A 21,097-nucleotide genomic window follows, 5' to 3' on the forward strand; every position below is an offset into this window, starting at 1 on the left:
CCACATTTACAGGACACAAGTAGAATATAGTCCTAGTTGAACGTTGAGTCAATAGTTTCAGATGAGAGCAGAATTGCTTGAGTCCTTGTACACTTGTCTTACATAAGGTCTATGCAGTTTGTTCTGCACTAGCGGTACAGAACAGCTATGGCAAGAGTTGGAATTCCTTAAATCGGTGAATGATGACAAACTGGTATCAAGATTCCTATAGCAGCCTCTTTAGGGAGAGAACAGAAGGTAAAAAAAATCAACCATCATGTGGCTTGGCTACCTTAGCTTTGTAATTGTGTGCTGGGTTTGTTTTTATATACCTGCAGATACACGACTGTAGATTTTGTATCTATCCCCTAAGCAGTAATACCAGTTCACCTGTATAAAATTGAATACTGAATACATGCTGCAACCAGTTGGCCTGTTCCATGTTTATTGGTGGTGTTTTCTAGTTTCCTTTTATTCTGCTACAAAGGCTTTTGAAGAGTTGAGGGATTTTTTCAGTAAAATACAGCATCTGGCTTTACTACTTAATAGAAGATTGCGGAAAACATTACCCGGACTTTAGATTGTCCTTAGAAAATAACACGGTAAGGTCAGGGAAAGGTCAGTGACCTGATGAAGCTCTCTATGTCCCTAATTTGGAGCTTAATAATGTTTTCTAAATTGGTTGCTATAGAAGACAACATATATTTAAGTTGTGATGTACCGAATTGTGATTTCTTGACAAAAAATTGTTCAGTTAGAAACGAGGTTGTCCATCTACAGTGTCATTGTAAGAAATGATTCTTCTAAAAATTGTACTTACTATGCGCAGTTTTAAAAAGAATGGCAGGGTTTTGGCCAAAATTGCACAGCCTGTCAATTCGAAATCTTGAAATGAACTTAAGACAGGTTTGCAATGGTTTCCACACAGTTATATCCCAAGAAGTCAATTTGAAGAGAGATATGATCTCATTTTTGTGATTCATTTTACCTTTTACATAATAGTCCTCTGCCTGGAAACCACACATGAGAACTTTAAATGCAGTAAATGTTTGTGAGAATTAGCTAATACTTTCAAAAGGTGAAAAAGGGGGCAAAATCAGACTAAAAATGGCAATTTTGGTGCAGCCTGAATCTTGAGAAAGTCATCTTTCTGTTTTATTATTTCAAAGAAGTAAAAAAGAACAATTAATTCTATTCTTCTAACACTCAATTTGCATTTGTGTGTTTTTTTTTTTTTTTTTTAAGTTGAATAAATCTCCACATAAACTGTCTTTTCAGGATTTGAGAGTTATATCAAAATCTCTAATCAATTTGGCACTGCTATGCCAGCACACTTCCTTTGCAATCGATCTCAATTAGATAGCTGTCATAATTCATGCCACCACAAGATACGTTGATTCTCAAACCTATTACTATGGTATTAAATGCATATTTAAGCTTATTGCTGAGTTTAAGAGGGCTTTAGTGAATTCTAGATCAGGTTCATTATTAACGTATTTTCACGTTTATGGTATTTTTATTACTTGTGCGTGTTCAGCAAATACATAAAGATTAAGAAAAATTAAATCTAGAGGACAAATTAAAGAAATTCTACTAGTCATGCATAACATGACTGCAGCTCACAACTTACAAACAAGCACTTGCTTCTCCCCTTTACTTACGTGATTAATGTCGCAACCCTTGTTCGATGTTTAATTAAATTACATGTACTTCAACAAAGACTGAAGCAAAATTGCTTGAATGGTGGCGCCCTCCAGCATAACAGTATTTTTAAAAGGCAAAATTTGCATCTTGTGAATGGATGGATTTGGGGAAATCATGTGTGTGGTCACTGTTGGGCGTCACCAACTTTTGAATTTGCCTTCTCGATTTTCAGAGGATGATTAAATGTTATAGAATTGGATGCCAAATAATCAGGTTACACTTTTTTTTCCCTTTGAATTCCAAAGAAATGAGCTGGAACTGTTTTTTGAGTACAGCTCTAGTAACAGGACCGACATTTCAGACGGATCCAGGATGGCCCTTGGTCTCACCGTTACCCTTTTATTTGGGGTCTGTGGTGCTTCTGGGTGGAAGTACAGCTTTAGGGAAAGGTAGGCACCTTCACCCAGATGAATCGGCGAGGCGGGGGAGAAGGTGCAGCCCGAGGGTGCCGCTCCCTATCCTGCAGAGACTGTTGAGTCACGGCAGCTATCACAGGAGCATGAGTCACCAGGCTGTTATGCAGAAGTAAATGTTTCCAGAGGCTGTGTTTAACAGACAATTAGTAGTTACACCTGTGGATGGAAGAGGCTTTGTCTCTGTGTGGTGGTGGCATTTGTGGACTGTACTTACTGGAGTGGGGGTGTGGTTTGTGAGATTTTAGGCAAAGAAATGAAAACTTCTGGATCTTGATCAAGCTTAGATTGGAGACAGGCACTGAGCTTTCTTGGACTGCAGTAGTTCTGGACACACCCAGAAGGAGAACTTGAAAGTTTTCAAAGCATTTATAGTAAACCAGAGAGGCACCTTCAGGGTTAGGTGGAGTAACTTGTAATTTTTGTTTTAATGAAAGTGTTTGCTCCATGTAAGCATCTGAACTTTTCATCAGATCTAATGCTAGATTTCTCTGTTATGCAGCTTTCAGAGACAAGTGTATGTTTTACTGTAGTTAATGAATATTTGAAGAGATAAAACTCTGGTGGTGGTTGTCAACAGCTGTGGTTCAAGCTGTTGGATGCACGCACAAATTATGTAGCTAGATAAACTGGGTGCACTGTGAGGTGCTTTATCAAAGTCTTGTAAATTCAGTGAATGTTGGATGCAATCCAAACGACTTGCACTGAACATAGTTTAATAGATGTGAAGAACTAAACTAATATATACACTATACTTTACCAATGTCCAAGGCAGCAGATTCAAAGGCAGTCTTAAAGGGTTTGATATTTTTTTTTCTTTTAAGTATTTCTCAGTATTATTTCTTTAGGTTGTTTTTTTTCCCCCTAAATAATACAAAAAGAAGGTTTTGCTCATCAGTGGAAACATGACCTCGGAATGATGCTGAAGTTTCATAGCTGCTTCAAGTTGCCATTGTCAGTAGCTGGCAAGATACATCACCTAACCAGAAAGATAAATATTGAAGGAAATTTAAGTTGGCTTGCTATATATTTAAGTCAGCAAGATAAAATAGGCTAAAAGCTCAGTTTGTACAGTTAGTACCTAGATGCATATGGATAAATGTGAGTAGACAGGACTTACAAGAAGTAATGGTTGATGCTAACATGACATTGGAATTCATGGAAGTGAAATACCATCCATTCGCAATACACAAAGGGTGGCCACATGAAAAATTGCATGTGAGTTGGACCCATGATATTTAAGAGGTTAGGATAACTAATTCATTGTCTTTCTGCAAATTTTCAAACCACTTTGCAGGAAGACGTTTCTAAATTAATTAGCTGAGGGGGAAATCTCACTGTTGACTTCTCAGTAGACTTTCTTTCTCTTAGCTTTCTGTACAGTGTCTGTGGTGTCTGTCCTGATAGTTCTGTGTACTGCATCATTTAACTCTGAGAAATCTTCTTGTGTCCCATTTCAGCGGATTTCTGGGACTGTCTATGAGTCTACTAGATTATTTTTTTCTGAGTTACCGCCATTATCTATCTCTGCCCCTTTTTGGAATCTCCATTACAAATGAGTATTTTTGTTCTAATTTCACTTAGACACTCGTCTGAGCCCTGCTGACAAAGGACTGCAGTGTCTGACTATAAGTGGGCTGCTAGGCTGAGGAGTGCAGGTAATGTGGAGAGTAAGTGTCAGAGTATTTTTCAGGAAATATTAAGACAAAGGATTGTTATGATTAGCTCATAACTTGGTAGTATAACTGCTAAGACTAGCAGCAGCAGTTTGAAGGTGTTAGGATCACTCACCTGCAGTGTGAAAGGGGAGGAGACTTCAATCGGGGTCTTTTTATTCAGTCTCACTTTCTGTGACCCGATGCACGTTTTATCATATGCAATAGAACACCTCTCCCTTTGTCATGTTGATTATTCTGGAGAGGAGGCTTGAATTCTGTTGCATCCTGTGTGGTTGGGTGGTTTGTTTGTTTGGGCATGTGTGTGTGTGTGTGTTTTTCTTTTTTTCCCTGGTCCAGTTTCAGAGATGTTGTTTTCACCCCACTTGCAGGTGAAATGAGGAAGATTGCTGAAATGTCAAATGTAACGCAGTGGGGAAAATCTTAACTCTGCTGAAGCTCAGGAGCGTGATTTGTTCCAGTTGAGATACTAGTATCTATTCTGCTGTAAATAGGGTTACTAGAAAGTCTTTTGCTAGATAGGTCTATAGTGCTTTTAAGCCCATTGTGGGAAGGTAATTTGACTTTCACAATTTCAAGACTTATTGCAATGACTAGCACTTAGTACACCTCATCAGGCTTTTGGAAGTTTCCATGCCAAAATTTGTGTTATTTAATCCTAGTGTTAACTGTTTAGCCATTTCAGGTACTCGTTTGCCCTGGATCCTCTGGAGGGAAAATGGTTGTCCCATTTGCACGTTTTCATATCAAAACCATCACTGCCAAAATGACATTTCTTTCAATAAGCTGTAATAACCTAAGCACTCAAAATAATTTTGAAAAGAAGCTCTTAAGTTGCTTAGATACCTAGCAGTTTTTCCACTATGATATTTCAAAAGAAATGTATCTGTGAGTTGCAGTAAGAAGTGTTTTGAAAAAGACATTGAAATACTGTTGAAAGTTGAGTCTGTAATGCAGCCTGCACTGACAATGGGGATACAGATGAACTGAAAAAACCGGAAAACATATGCATGGACTTTAAGCACTCTGTTTAAGAACAATGTCCAGAAACACTGGAGGTCCCTCCCCTACTTCTTTGCAAAACTAGATCTATAACAGTATCTTTTCTGCTTCTCAAATGAGGTGTGATTTACAAAGTGGATTAGGGGAGTGCACATTTCATTGAGTTTTTATCCCATAGCAGTGTTCTGCTGAGATTGTGTCCCTCCATACAAGGATGCTGGATAAAAAAAAAGTATTGTACTCTCTTTCAGGATTTTTTCACTCCACATCTGGAAAAAAACCCAGAATGGTAAGAACTTGAAACCATGTTGGTCACAATCCATGTTACATGCATATCCTCCTTTTTTAAGAAGTGATGTAAAGGACTATTGCCTCAGTACGTCTGGTAATTAAGAGTCAGGTTGCAGAAAGCCAGATATTTGTTTCCTTAACAATTCAAAATGTCTATTAGTAAATAGCATCACAGGGGATCTGTCTAAATGCTTTGTGTTAGTGCTGTATATCTGAACTTGCCTAACGTTAAAAGGAATGTAGCTTTTTCTGAAACTATGGGCTAAAACCTCAAATAAAATGTTGCAGAGATCTAGACTAAAAATCTGTTTTCAGAAGTGCTGCCAGTCTTATAAAAAACACAGACATTGTACAACATTAAGCAGTGAAATCAGTGAATAAGTGTGAGAAAGTCTCTTAGATCTACTGACAACCATGGAACTGCAGAGAGAATAAAGTTTATCTGAGCTCTTATGGTTTCTTCCTCATGTCTAACTCAAACCTGTTACATGCAGAACTTTCTGCTGTAGTACTTTCCCAAGTACACAACTCTTAATGTCTTCCTTTTAAAAGACTAAAGTTTAAACAATAAAGAATAATAGGAATTTTATTTTAAATTTCTTACAAGTATTGTGATTTCCTAAATGAAATTTATTGGGGTTTTGATTATTTATTTTTTTTTTTTGGGGGGGGGAGATTTAGCTTGTCCAGTTACCTGCAAACAATTCACATTTTTCTAGCAGTAGGATCTGTATTTTATCTAGCTGCACGTTTTCTAAGTTCCTGAAAGTCTTGTCCCTTTCTAGGCAGATTTTAATTATCTGGCTGGCTGACAGAAAGTGAGAGCTCTTTATCTACGAACAGCAATGTTCTCTTGTTTCTGTTCACTCCGCTGCTTTTCAACATGTAACCACTTGTAAATGGTAAGATGCAAGACAGCCGTTGACCACATTCTGAAATGTATGGATATAGGCTCAGTCCTACTGGTGTTTTATTTCCTCTTATCTTCCTTCCTCCCCTTACCCTCCTCAACTTATGCTGTATTTCCCTACCTCCAGGATCTCTTTCCTGCCTGAAAATTCTGGTGCAGTATTTTAAGTGTCGAATATAGAATTACAAACTTACCAAAATAAGAACTCTCCAGATGTTTGAACCTTTGAGAGTATTTCCAAACGAATGTCAGTGTACCTAGGTAATAACCCTCTCAAGGGCTGGTAGGGTTTCTGTGCATTTGCAGTAGTCACGATGCAATGATAGTACTTAGAAATAAGGATCAGTTGAGTTTGTATTCAGAATGCTGTTTAACCCAAGATTTCCTCCGTGACTGTGGGCAGGACATTTAACTTCGTTGTGGCTGGCTTTGCCATCTGTAATAGAGAGGGAACAACACTCCTCTTTTGTGTATGAGCACTCAGAACAGAATCATCCTTGCATTGCTCACAAAATGGAGAGCCTATTAATACTGCTACTATACAGTAGAAATTGGTGACCCAGTTTCAGTTCTGTGAATTCTGTTAACACAAGACTTTAAACAAAGCCGTTTGCTTTATTGTCATACAAGTGACATATCAGGAAGGTGAGATAAAAAAGCAAGTAAGTTCAACATCAGATTTACATCATTGGGAATCAAATCAAGATTTTGCATCCCATAGCTTTTGAGCAAAGCACTCTGGCACTGTTGAATTCCTATTGCAAAAAATGGGGTGTGTCCAGTCTATTCATGTAACGTACACTGGATTTCCAGTTTGTGTTGCTGTAATGTCCCAAGAAGTGAGGTACAGATGTAGGTCTGTATCCAGTTTCATCATATTTTCATGGAAAATACTGAATAAGCAGTGTTAAATGTTTTTCTCTTTTCTTTCTGTAGGATTTGTGTGTGATTGGCATTGTGCTGCACCACAGTGAAGAAGTATTTTTCATTTCAAGACACCTTGCATTAAAGGATCATGGTAGACAGTTTAATAGTTTCTTTGAGGTAAGTGATGCAATGAAACATTTAAAACCTTATTTAACATGCATTTAACACACTGCAGTAAATATCAATTTGGTTGTCTCTTGCTTTGATATTAAGTGTTTGTATCTTAGGAAGACAGATAAAAATCTTGTCCAAAGACTAAGTAATCGAGTACATGTATGCAGACATAGCATTCTTTGGTGACAGTAAGAAAAGGAAGTTCTCAGTGTTTGTTTATGCTTAGAGCATCTGTTAGTGTGTGCCAGTGTGATGGCATATATTACTGGAACGTTCCCTTTTGTCGCTGAAGCTGTGCAACTACAGTCACTGGGCTTAAATTACTGATTTACATGTTTTAGTACCTCTGCTGCAATTCATTTGGAGATTTATGTTATGCATTCCTGAAACAGTTTGCCAGTGGGCAAACATAGGAAAGACCATTCGAACAGTTTTCCTGACAGTGGAAACACTCAGCTGTTCCTAAGCTGGTCTGTCCAGTTCTGTCCTTGGGCAAGTGTATTCAGAGAAAACAGGCAGCCGTGATGCTACACAAACATAAGTTGACCTCCTGTGAGGAGTGGCACTCCTTACAAACCAAGAGCTTGCTCTTTCATTTGTATGGAGATACTGTCAGTAACACCTTTGATCTAACCTTACTTCTTGTGATTTTCAGTTATCGATCTTTGAATTGCAATTCTGCCACCCTCCTAATAAGCCAGCGCAGATTCCACATCAAAACGGATCTGTCACGTATTATTGACACTGCCTGCGTTATCTTTCCTGTTGAGGCTTTTCCCTGTGTAGCTCCTCCCAGGCTGTCCCAGGCTTAGGCTGTTCTGCAGCTTTCATCTGGGAGGAAGTCAGGCAAATGAGACCAGCCATAGTGCACTAGTCAGGAGGGAAAGTACTTTAGCCAGGTGATTAGTACTATCAGGACAATCCACAGTTGGCTGTGGGAGCCCTTCATAAAATACAACTACTAAGGGACAGCAACCATGCAAAAAATCTATTTTGCTACCCTCTGGCTTCATTCAAGGAGAGCTAATACTCACTGCAATGACAAAGAACTCTGAGAGATGTTCCTAAATGAGGTGTTAAATAGCAAACTTTCTCTTGCTGCTTCCACAATAGAGCTAATCCTGCCTGGTTTTGCTTTGTGCCCCCACAGTTCAACAGAAATTGGGATTGCCTGTAAAAGAAAGTGAGCATGTTTCCTCTTTGCAGCTTGGGTAGAGTGAGAGTTTGCATTAAAACTAGGTACTTGGCTCCAAATAGTGCCTTAACTGTGGCAGCAAGGGCTGTACCAGCAAGGTTCTTATACAGAGGCCTGAGTTAAACAGCTGTCAATCAGCTGTGGTTGGTACCTGACCTGTTCGTGTATACTTGAGAAGTTTTGCCTTATTTTGAGGAGCACTTGTTCTTTTTGGCTATTCTGCACAGTAAGAATACCTGAAGCAAACCCACTGAAACTGGAGAAGCCTATTTTTGAAGCTTGGGAGGCCTAACGTTAGTCAAGCATGACAAATAAAAAAGCCTAGTCCAGAGAAGTTAGCCAAAGCAAGCTACTGAGGGAAATAACACTAAAAAAATTAAATTGCCACACACTGATTTGAAGCTAGAAGCTTACCTCAGGATAGCTTAAGTATTCCTGGCAGATTTCCTGTGTTTGAAATAGTATGTTGATAGCATTGTTTCTGAAAGATCCAATTGCAGATACAGAAGTGAATTTAAAAACTGGCTTCATTGTCCTTGAGCACCTACATACAGATGGTGATTACAGTGCAACCTCATTAAAGAACGGTCAGGAAAAGCTTGGCACGGATTAATCACACATATACTAAAAGTTTGCATTTTATAACTGAAAACTTTAATCTGGTAAGTAATTTGCTTTGAAGATTACAGTTCTCACTCAGTTCAGAACTCCCAGCCTTGTGCATGATTTCAGAAGTATTTACGCATGGAAATCTGTAGTCCTTCAGACTGATCAGAAAAATCCTGTCCTGTTGAGGATGAAAGCATTCATTTCCTTACGCGAAGTCTGAACTTTCTTTCACATGCTCTGAGGGATTATAGTGAGCAGAAGCCATAAGGGAGCAGGGAGTGGGTAGGAAGATTCTGAAAGGGAAGTTAAGTATAATTTGCAGACTATGTATGTTGGGCCTGTCAGAGAGACTGCTCTGCCTGCTTAGCAGCTTGTCATGTTTTCATTGAGAATAGTTAGGAGATCACCTGAGCACATGAAAAAGGGACATCAAGTCAGCTACAGACAGACTCCGTGCTGTCATTTTGCAGTTAGCAGGTTTGAGTTCTGTTTCTGCTTCTGCCTTTGATTTCAGGTGTGATTGGCACATCAGTTTCTTCATTCATGCCTTTGGCTTCCATCCACCACTGTGTTATTTGGCCCTGGTCTGAATCGCACGTTTTGACTCTTAAGTGCGGTTTCTTTATAGCGCCTTGTACTGACTCTGATTTCAGCCACCTCCTCTGAATTTTGCTTTATCACAAATGATAGCTTTGTGAAATATAACACTTCCTTCTAATGGACTTTTAAAGTGTGTTAATTGTTTTTTGAAAATTGTTTCTACATAGAGGTGGTAGTAAGGAGGTAATGACTTTTTCTTACCTTTGAATGGTTTATTGCTTTGAGAGAGAGAGAGGCATAGACTGTGGTGATGAGGTGGTGATAGGCCATGTGCAATCAATACTTACCTAACAGTTCCTTTTGCAGATTGTTAGCAAGAACAAACACAGGAAACTCAAGAAAAACATTCTCCCTAGTAGAGGGCTATTTGTACTGGTGGTAATGAAATGCTGAGTGTAAAAAAACCTCTTTCTGTTTAGGAGGTCTGTCTCTGAAATGAGAAATATTTAAAGGGTTAATGTGGAGGGAGCAAAGGAAGGAGCTGTGAGTAGGAAGCACAGCTGGATTTTGTCTGGTCCATTAGTTTGCAGATGGATTTTGTGTCCAAATCCATCAGTTGTACTTCTGCACTGAAATTCAGCAAATCATTAGCAGCTTTCCCCATTATAGAGGGTTTGAAGTATAGTCTTTGTAGACAGAAACGTCAAACTCCTGGTAGAAATAAAGATGTCTTGATCCTCCTTCTTGTACCTTCCTGTGTTTTCTGATGAAGGGGCTTGCTAGAAGTGGGCAAATCAGTCCCCAGTGCAAATTAGAGCAAACAAAAGACTGAGCTAACTGAGCCTAACTTGTAATGGGCTCCTAGGAGTCATTACAGTGGTGAGGCTTGACAGAACAAAGTTTGTTTGGGCTTGGTTCCCATTATGACTCCTTTCAGATTGAAGATGTGGGGACTGGGGTGATGCTTGGCTGCTTATCCTGAGTCTCTGGTGGGCTGTGTCTGCTACTTTCCATGTTCTGTGCCCATTAGGTTATTCACTTTCCACAAGTGTTAGGCAGCTGGGGAAGAACCTATTGTCTGCAAAATCATGGTGATTCTTTGCATGTTTCCCCTGTGCTGGAGCTGGTGTTCATCTGTAAAATGAGGAGCCAGAGCCAGAAGCAGACTTAGTCCATAGATGGGTGAATTCGTACTTAGCACTTCAGAAAACTTGCAAAGTGTATGTCATTTTGACACCAAATGCAGAGGTGTTAAAGTATGCACTGCCAAGATATTTTTTTTTTCTAATTTAAACATAAAGTTATGTGAAATAGTATCAATGGATTCTACTTGGTGCACTTTTGCTTTACGGACAGACAAATATATGTATGTTGGTTGTACTGCCTGCTGTGAAGACAATGTCATAAAAACGTTTCATACAGTTTAGTGAGCCTGCTTTGGTTAGTAATGGCATTAAGTGTCTAAATAAGTTCTTGCAGTATGAAGCCCCGTAACAGGTTGTAGATATGTGGTTTGTTTTAGTGGTAATTATACCTTCTGTTTCACTATTTGCTTTTTCAGACTTCTCAGTTCCCTAGCAGTGCTGGGATTTCAGTTTGTCATCCCACAGCCTTCAATTGAACACAGAAAGGTAAGCATTAGAAATATTCAGATTTTGTATGCTTAAAGGTAAATGTAGAAAACAGTAAAGATGCATAAAGAAATGCAATCCAAATAAAGTTCTGGGAATAATGTAGGTTTTGCTTTTTTAAATATATTTACAGATATTAATATATATATATATATATATACTTGGTTAAAAGAGGCTCACTGTGGTTAATTAGCTGAGTAATTGTGTGGAGTGTTGTAGGTCACAAAGAGGTCCATGTCAGCTTACTCTAGCTTTGGAGCATTTTCACCATGTAACACAAAGGGAAAGAAGAATTCGTGCCAGTGAGGGCAGTGCTCATACATGGACTGCTTAGCAGAAGCATCCAGTTGCTCATAGGTAGCTCTTTCTCTTACAGAGATGGAGATGTCTGAAGCAGAGGTTGGACCCAAACCACACTCTGTTGTTAGACTTAAATTGCTAGAGATGGGAGCTGGAAACTGCTGCACTTTCCTGGTGTGCTTGTTCATTCGTTTCCTGGTGTGAGTGGTTCATTCACTGTCGATGCTGTAAGTCTAAGGTGCTTGCAGCCTGCACACCTCCCGTCCTGCGCAGCGTTACTGAGGTCTCGGCCAGAATGCTTCAGTTAGGTTTTTGTGCTGCTTTTCAGGAAAGTAGCGGACAGTTTGGAGAGAAACAGACAGCAGCAGTGATTGTCCTCAAGAGGTTTTAAAATCTTACATCTGAGGGAAGTTTGAATCAATTCAGGTTGTTTAGTCTAAAGATTAGGAGACTGGTGGGGGAGGCAGATATAATCTCCAGATAGTTATAAGTGCTAAAGAGAAGGCTGTTCTTTCTGTCTGTGGTGGAGTAGGTGAGAATAAATGGTTTTAAACTGGGGCAAGGGAAACTTAGATTTGCTGTTAGAAAAAGCTTCTTACGGTAAGGATATAAAGAATAGATCATATTGACTGGATAACGTTTAGCATTTCCATGATGGAGTTATCTGTGAATGTGCTGGAAAAATGTTTGTCAGGAGTGATGTGTAGGTATTGCTGATTCTACCAGAGACCTGAGGGGAGACCCCTTGAATGCTCTTCTATCTCTTTATGGGCTGCAACCTTATATCAGTGTTGTTTTCACCTCTTAATTGGTATTCAGGCACAACCAATTATTAATTAATGGTATCAAATAACATATTTTTAAAAGAGTTTGCTTTTTACTGCAGATTGTTTAATAATAATGCAAGATGCCTATTTTATTTTTAAACTGCACCTTTTAAAGGAGATGGAAGGCGAGTTTGTGGTGTTCCCTTTTTTTCCCTGTGCATATGCCACTGTCTTTAGGGTAAAAAGTATTTGGACAGTAATTCCAAAGGTCTGAACTAGATACCTGAAGCTAGCCGATAGTCATAGTTCCTGAAGAACACAGCTGTCACGTTAAACTCCTTGTGCAGCCTGATGGTAAGACGAGTTAAACGAGGCCAGCAATGATGCAGTCTGAAACTGGCACGGTCCTGTCTGCAGGATTTCTAAAGCTGCCTGAGTGCTCTAGTCTAAACCTGAGTACAACATAGTGGTTTTCCCTATTTTGTATCTCCTCTGTTTTGTTGTGCAGTTGAGATGGTCATGCTGCTGCTCTGTTTTCAGTACTCCATCTAATTAGACATTCTTTTGTAACGTTGGCGGTGGAGAGATGCTGCAATCCAACTTCCAAATGGCCTTAGGGGAAAAAAATCTACTAACTAAAATAAAGTAAGTCAGAGAAACAATTGCTTCATTCTGTGAAGCTCCGGAATTAATTCTGATAAAATCAGATTCTTTGTTTTCAGTTGAATGAGAAATACCATGGGTCTGGAGTGTCTTCTGTACTTGTTAAAGGGACTGAAGGCATGGCACTAAGGGGCATAGGAACCACCTTGGAGCTGTTCTTTTTACTGAAAACAAAAAGAGGCAGAAGTTTCCTAGTGGCAATCTCATACAGGCTCCAAGGCTGTCTATCATTGTCAGCTCTTACACTGCTGGAGAGGATTCTGTTCGTGCCAAAATGTGTTTAGGCTGAAAGTCTGTATTCATTAAACTTTTCAGAAACCTTCTGACCCACCTGTCCGCTCCAGACAAGAGGGGCTGTTAGTAGCTCTGAAGGCCAAGTCAGACATGTTTCTAACTGAGTGTGAGTGCTCGTCTTTGTAGCGCTGGAAGTTGTTCCCATTCTTTTTATGCAGGAACCTGGACATGTGTTTGCTGACATCCCCAGCCAGCATCTCCTGTGTATTTCTGCATGGATCTCTCTGCTGTTTGGCAGAGTTCCTTCTATGTGAGAGGAGTTCGGTCATGCAGGAGGGAAAGGGAGAGGAGGAGGAGGAGGGAAGGATTTGATGAACAGTATGTCATTTTAACAATGTAGTGAATAACAAAAGTGGTGTTTGGTAACTTCCATACACACCCTCAGAGGGTACAGTATGTGGAAACTGAGTAACTAGAGCTGAATTATCAGAAAGCAGTAGCTTATACCCCAATCCTTATTGAGAGTTTATTTTTCAGCCTAAAGTTAAGCATGTGTGCACAACTGATGCTTGAATGTGCAGTGTTGGGAGAGTGTTTGGATTCCATCTTGTGCACCCTGCATATAGTTATTTTTGCTCTGAAAGCTATGGACAGGGAAATAAAATCAGAGAATTGGACCTGGGTAGGTGGCTGAGGAAGTAATTAAAACATTTTCAAATGGTCTTGATTTTTTTTTTCTTAAACTAAAACTTTTGGGAAAACGAAATAAATCCCGAGACAATCCCCAAAACAGTTGATGGAAATAAATCCAGTTGTAACTGTCCGGAGACACCCACAGTTCAGCTGAGATGTTTTTTTAGGACTTGAGAACACTTATAAACATCAGGAAATACTATTTTCTGTTTATTTTAAAATCTTGCTAGATTTTAATCTTTTCTTTCTTCTTTTTTTGGGAATCCATGTATAAAGTCATACTAGTTTCAGAGAGGCTGACATAATGTAGATTTTTAAACAAAAATATGTTTGTACTTTCCTAACTCTTACAAGTAAGAGTTTTTAGTTAGTTTCAGTATATTAGAACTTAAGTACCATTTAGCTACTCTTAGTGACATATGTTTAGAACTTTACCATGAAGAAAAAAAGTTTATCTTATCAGGCAGCAATTTAAAAAACCCCAGTTTTTTAAGGAAATTTTCATGAACCAAATCTGGAAGAGCAGAGCTCAGCAGGTTGCTTTCCTCAGGTGCACGCACAAAAATCCATTTCTGGCATGACACCCTGTTAGCTGGAAGAACGAGCCAAATTACATCCATAGCAAGGAAGTGCAGATAGTGGAATTAAGACCTGGGAGGTGACAGGACGAAATGGGAAAGTTTTTTATTTTTTTGCATTTGCAGTTTATTCTGTAACTCTTCTGCTTTCAGGAGATCCTTGCCCCACCCCGCCACTTGCCTCCCCATCCCCCGACTAAATGCAATACTATTCTGTTTCAGTTCCCCTTTTTTTGTTACTCCAAGGGAACTAAAGCTTGGCTATTGAAGTAAAAATGTTCTGAACACCAGCTAGTACAAAGATACTTCTTTTTGGAAAACATTTGACTAGGCCATATTTTCTGCTTTTAGATTTTATAATTTTGGAATTAGTCTTGGAAGTTTGCCTGTCATACAAAGTCAGAAGTGACCAAAACAGAATGTCTAGTTTCAGAAATATCTGGCCACCTGATTTTTATACAGAAGTAGTTTTGTGCTTATTTACTTTAAATAATACTGTCTCTCTTGTCAGAAGGGCACAAAACCTGAAAACAAAGAGCATCTTTAAATTTTCCTGCATCTGAGCTTATAGTACTGCTCTGTTTGTTAATCTTACCTCTCTAAATAGCACAGATTTGGAAAATAATATGCATATGTTAAACATGGTATGTTCATTAAATACAAATAAAAATTCCTATGCAAAATACTTTTATGGTTCCTTGCTGAAGCCAGGGGTTGTATGTCGGTCAGTAGCTCCTCGGAAGTTCGTTTTCTTCATGATCTAACTTATATCTTCCTCTTTCATAATATATAATTTCTAAATACGCAGTATATTCCTCCATAAGGCCAAAATACTCATCAGTATTAGCAAAAAAGGAGGAAGTGTTTTGTGAAACCAAGTAATTGCTGCTTGTATTTAAAAGTCAACCAAGCTGTCTGAAACTGGTTAAACTGAAATATTTCTTAATATTTGAGCAATTAACTTTCCTTGTCCATCAGTACTGAACATATGAACAGCCCTCCTGCCGCTCATCATACAGTCAAGCTCTCTGTTCTCCCTCCCTATGCTTTTTTATTGAATAAACATTATTTAACCTTATCTGATAGGTGTCATACTGTGATGAACAGAAGGTTAAACTATGAAACATAACAGTCCTTCTCCCAGACAACCACTCAAGTCTGTATTCCCAGTTTTTCAGAAGTAATTCCTGGGTGGTTTTTTAACTAATCCTATGTTGCTGTGTTAAGAAAGTAAGCTGTAGTTATATTTATACCTTGTTTATTTTAGTAAAATTGGTAACGCACTTTGTAGTAAAGTTTGTCTAAATAAAATTTCTGATGTAAATATTGCTTTTGTTTTAACATCTTGTTTCTGTTATAGCATTGTAGTATTACTGCATATACTACATAAATAGTAGTATCGAAGCAATGGAGTTGCTTTGAATTAGGCATATCTTTTTGTCACTCAGTTGTAGATTACAGTTGACTTCAATGGAGGTACGATATCTTCATAAACTAATTTTCGATATATGGAAGAAGTGTCAGAATTTATTTTTTCAGGCATTTCATTGGGGCACTACAATATTGCTGACGAATTTTCAGCATGTTTGGGCTCCGTGTTGTTTCTTTATGCTTGCTCTGTATTACAGAAGAAATAACCCAGGTGTTATCTCTTGCTCTCAGACATACAATGTTGCTGTGAAAACCAACTGTGTATCAAGTGAATGTGACTATACACACCACAAAATCTGGGGGTGAATATGCTTTTAGAGGAGTTTTGTTGGGGTTCTTTGTGTGTCGTCACCCCCTGCCGCTTGTGTTGTGAATTTGCTTGTTGAAGGCTCGTCACTGCTAAGTCAGGAGAAATGAGGAACAGGATCAGGAGCAAAGGGGAGGGAAAAGACAGGATGGGGGGAAGGGAGAGGTGGCCAAGATCCCCCATTTAGTCATAGTGAGCTGTTAGAGCAGTTCAGTTATTTGTGGAAATGTAGTCTGAGTAGCAATGCAATATAATGGCCAAACCCCATCATTACTCAGCTAGCGGTTCTGTTCCTAAAAGGGAATTTCTGCAATTAACACGTACTTCAGAGCAGCTTTCCTATCTGTAGTATACTGGGTTTTGGAGAGAGTGAGTTTTGGTGGTTTGGTTGGAGATGTGTGTGTGGTGGTTTTTTGTTTCTTTTCAATAGACACATTTTCCTTACCTCTAGGAGGAGTAATTCTGAGTTACCGATGTTTTCCTTTTTCTCCTTAAATTCACCACATAATAGCACTGTGTTGATTCCATTGGCATATGAAATTGAATTAGAAGTTTATTGAAAGGTCTTTTAAACAAATTAATCTGTCACTGTAGGTTGACCAGGAGGATCCTATGCACTTTCCCTTTGCTTCTGAACAAGGTGATTAAAAATATTGCATCTCCCCTGCTTGCCTGTGCCCATGCCCTTATCTGGAGTTTTAAAAGTGCTTAACATCTACACTTGTTTGCTGTAGGATAGACCTTCTTCTGGGCACTTATGTACCTCCCTGAAGTTTCTCCTAGGAACGGAACTTTTATATGTGACAAGTAAAATGAAATGCTGAGACTTAAAGGAGTTTGGCATATTCTTAGATTAATTAGACTGCCTACTTTGGGGGGCAAAAGCAAGGATACTGGTTTTGGTTCTGCTCTCCTCTGCATTTGAAAAAAAAAATATCAAGAAATAGGGCACTGATTTATTTTCACCTTTCTGTTTTTCCATCTTTGCTTTCCCTGGCAATCTTGCTTGCTTGCTCCAGTACACTGCATTACCTTAAAAGGCTTAAGATGTGAGGAATGATTCCTTCTGCTGGGTTATAGAAAGAGGATGATGGAGGTCTAAGTGGGAAGGTAGAGGGAGAGTGTATAGAGAGGGTAATAACTTTAAGAATACTATTTCAAGTGGTAAGATCTTGGTTACTAAATTTGACTGATATCGTTTTTAGGATTCATATAGGAAATTCTGTGTATATATGTGATCCTACACCTTCATTTATATTGTAATAATGGCAGTGAGTGGCAATGTTTCTTCAGTTCCATTGTTCTTTTAGCCTATCACACCCCATAAAAGTCACTGTTCTGTTAACTGAAAAGGATACAGCTGCCTCATATATCTGAACTCACTGTAACAGAGTACAATGTGAGGCATGAAGCAAGTCTACTAGATCCTTGAAACACTGGAGGAAGTTGGAGTTAGAGAAAGCAGTTAATATCTAAACTTGGCTTTTGGCCAGGACACCAGGACAGGGCAAATCATAGAATGGTTTGGGTTGGAAGGGACCTTAAAGACCACCTAGTTCCAGCCCCCCGCCATGGGCAGGGACACCCCCCAGCAGCCCAGGCTGCCCCCAGCCCCATCCAGCCTGGCCTTGGGCACTGCCAGGGATGGGGCACCCACGGCTGCTCTGGGCAGCCTGGGCCAGTGTCTAACTGTGAAGAGTTTCTTCCTAATACCTAATCTAAACCTACCCTCCTTCAGCTTAAAGCCATCACCCCTTGTGCTATCACTGCCTGCCCTTGTGAAAAGTCCCTCTCCAGCTTCCCTGTTGGCCCCTTTAGGTACTGGAAAGTGCTATAAGGTCTCCCCGGAGCCTTCTCTTCTCCAGGCTGAACAACCCCAACTCTCTCAGCCTCTCTCCACAGGAGAGGTGCTCCAGCCCTCTGATCATCTTCATGACCATCCTCTGGACTCACTCCAACAGGTCCATGCCCCTCTGATGTTGAGGGCCCCAGAGCTGTACATGGTACATAGATGGGGTCTCACAAGAGTGGAGTAAAATAATAGTCTAAGGAGTACCTTTAGGAGTCGTCTAATAGTTCTAAGGAGTACTGTGGGATTTCTACCACGGCTGGTCACCACCTTGCTTTTACATATCCTGAGAAGCAGAAGCATATAATGGAAGGCTGTGTTCTTCCTTGCACTCCAGGTAGGGCGATGCTCTGCCCGAAGGTCAACAGTGACTGAAATGTATAACTTGTCTGAGCTGGAACTGAGCTCATGCTAACATTGTCTACTACAAAGTTACTGTGGTTCAGTCCTGCTGGACTGTGTACACTAAACTGAATTTTACTAGAGCAGCTTAGTCACCACGTATCTATCTACGTACAGCTGCTGCGTACATGTTCCTTGCAACAGGTGTCTGCAAGCATCACTTTTTTTTCTTGTAATGTTGTTCATCTTTATAAGATAAGTGTTGTTTATTACTATTGCATTTTCATGCACATCAGTCGCATAAAACACTACCAACCAAAATGTAGTCCATATTTCTCTTGCAGTTTTCTACTGGTCAATATATCCACTTGCCTTCAGCACAGTTGCTTTACTTTAGCTGTATAAATATACATGCTGTTGCCTTCACTGAAACTTTGGTGAAACAGAGCCTTTTTAGCTAATGATGTTGCTAATCTAATTAATAGTGATCTTTAGAAAACAGGAGAGATGATTTAGTCCATGCCAAGACTTTTCCTTTAAAATTAGCCTTTCAGTGCAATTAAGAACAACAGCTGAAATGATTTTCTTGCTATCTCTGCATGCTTACTAATTCCCCGTCTTTGATGTTGTGGATTAAAATGGTTAGGAAACAAAATTCTTCTTTGTTTGGGGAAAGGAAACAGGGTAAGGATCCATTATTTTATGCAAATATACGCTTTGAAAAATCAAGGCCAATGGTTTTGTTACTTTTAACCTACTTTATCATGGACCTCTGAATATATTTATTTTTTTAAAATAAAAAATACTGACTTCTTTAAGCTGGGAGCATGAGGGGCTTAAAGCTCTTTCTGTGTTTCTCTGGAAAGAATGAAAGGGTCTTTGTTCCCGTTGGTTTCCAGAGCAGGTGAGCTTACAAGGTCATAGATAAGCCGTGCGTCTTCCTTCAGAGCAGTATTGCATGCGAGTTCTGTCCCAGGCTTTGGAACAGAGCGATGATAAAGCTGAGAAGCTTTTTGGAATCACATGTGAGTTCTTCTGTTAAGGAATGTTTCTTTCTGATTTATGACAACTTGTTCCTCTTGGCTTCTGGAGTGATAGGTGAATGAGGCTGAGAGATCCTGAGAGGTGTTATGACAATCACTGAACAAGGAAATTCTGTATTTCTACCACATGTGGCTCTCAAGAATTTTTCTAAGTGTAGAAATAGGATAGAATGGCAACAGCTTTGTCACAGCTGAAGATGACTGACCTGGAAAAAGCATCTATTTAGTACAAGTTGAGTGACTAACATCACAGATGATAGTCAATGATGAGGAAATAGTTTATTAAAATAAAGAAGCCTATTGTGATAAAGTGACAGCCTGATGCTTATCGTCTTTATCTCACCTTAAATCCCTACTGTAGATAAGGAGTGATTATATAGAACTGGTAGACTGAGGTCAGGAGTGAGCCAGCTGTTTACTTGATGGTCTTACTGGTTTCACAGACAAACGGAAAGAAACTTCTCCCTTAAAACACTGGGCTCACAGGGCACCATGGAGGTGGTCTTGGTGTGAAAAAAATTAGTCAAACTGGGAGCTCTGTTGGCACAAAAACAGTTCTGAACTTTTTTCAGAGCTGTTTACTTTCTGCACTATTCAAATAATGTTAAAGTTTCTTCAGATGTGGTCAAAGTTGGTTGAAGGGGCAGCTAAGCTTTCCAGGCATTGTAACTCCCTTCAGTGATTTGTGAATACAAAGGTCTTCTATTTCCAGGCTTTTCAGCCCTTTAATCTTCACAGGCACAGATGTTCAGGCAGAGGTTTTTATACAAAGAACGGAAACCCAAATCATTTAAGCTGGTAATATTTACACTTACCACGTACTGTAAAATTCAAACGGTTTACTACATCTCTGATTAAAGGCTTCCAAAATGCACTGAAGGATTAAAATAGCTGAGCATACTAACCAGGCAGACATGTACACATTGTGTCATAATGTTTGGTTTGGCCTCTGCTCCATTCTTCTGCTAGCCTTGAGAGATCTGAGAAATTGCTATCTGCAAGTTTTAGGCTTGTTTTTGGTAGAGTGTTTTTTATCAAACCACCAATGTTCCACATGTTTCTTGTAAGAGGCATAAAAATTATGGTTGTTGCAAATGAACATCTGTAAAATGGACTGTAAAGATTTTCTGCTGGGAAATTGTCATGGCTATATAGGTATGGCCTTTATTGGAAATTGGCCGAGCTAATACTGGAAGAATATTTCTTTTAAGATGCTTAGACTGGTGAAGGAATTAAACTAGTTCCATAAATATGTTTACAACACTGGCAGGGAAATATGATAATGTTACACTTGAACAGATTCTAAACCTAAACTACAATTTCCTCAGCTCATTCAAAATTTGGCATGCTCTGCTCTGAACTGCAGTTCAGTTCTAGTTTCTGTGAGTTGTCTGCTTATGTTTTTGCACTTGTGAAATTTTAAGAGGGCAAAGACTAGCTCTTACTTTGTGGGATGATTGGTCATTGATCAATTGTCTAATAAGATGGTGAACATCCGTGAAGAACACTGTTTTCATCTCACCTCAAATATGACGTACGCATGTTTTAATAATAACAATATACTATTATACTGGCTTTTAAAATCCAGGCTGAGCCTGGCTGTGATAAAAGCTGTGTGCACATCTTCTGTGACAGGCTGTGCTCTAATGAAACCTTCATCAGTCAGAGCTACAAATCAAGGAGGTGTGACCCTGAGGTAACGGAGTAAATAAGAAGAGGTTGTGTTTTCCAAGAGCCTTGACACTCCTTTAATGGTGACAGTTTGGTGTCATAGCATGGCTGACCATGTGTGGTGTAATTAGAAAAAGGATCATGGAGGGACAATGAAAAAATGCCTAAAGCCTGAAGGCTGTTGAGGAATGTTAACAGGATTAGGGCTCTTTGCTCTGGGAAGCACAG

General features: G+C 39.3%; 1 protein-coding gene across 2 annotated transcripts in view; it reads left to right on the forward strand.

The window, feature by feature from the left end:
- The window catches only part of THSD4 (thrombospondin type 1 domain containing 4), a 320,405-nt gene that overhangs the window by 14,287 nt on the left and 285,021 nt on the right, over window positions 1–21,097 (forward strand). Inside the window, exons 2-4 of one of the 2 annotated variants that reach the window (XM_080396119.1) lie at window positions 5,026–5,063; window positions 6,912–7,019; window positions 10,922–10,991. In XM_080396119.1, the coding sequence (XP_080252245.1) occupies window positions 6,991–7,019; window positions 10,922–10,991 (99 nt within the window). In that variant the 5' untranslated portion in view covers window positions 5,026–5,063; window positions 6,912–6,990. The remainder of the gene's footprint in view (window positions 1–5,025; window positions 5,064–6,911; window positions 7,020–10,921; window positions 10,992–21,097) is intronic. The other variant, XM_080396118.1, reaches the window with a different exon arrangement.

Source organism: Falco punctatus (genome assembly GCF_963210335.1).
Source record: "Falco punctatus genome assembly, chromosome: 7".
Lineage (NCBI taxonomy): Eukaryota > Metazoa > Chordata > Aves > Falconiformes > Falconidae > Falco > Falco punctatus.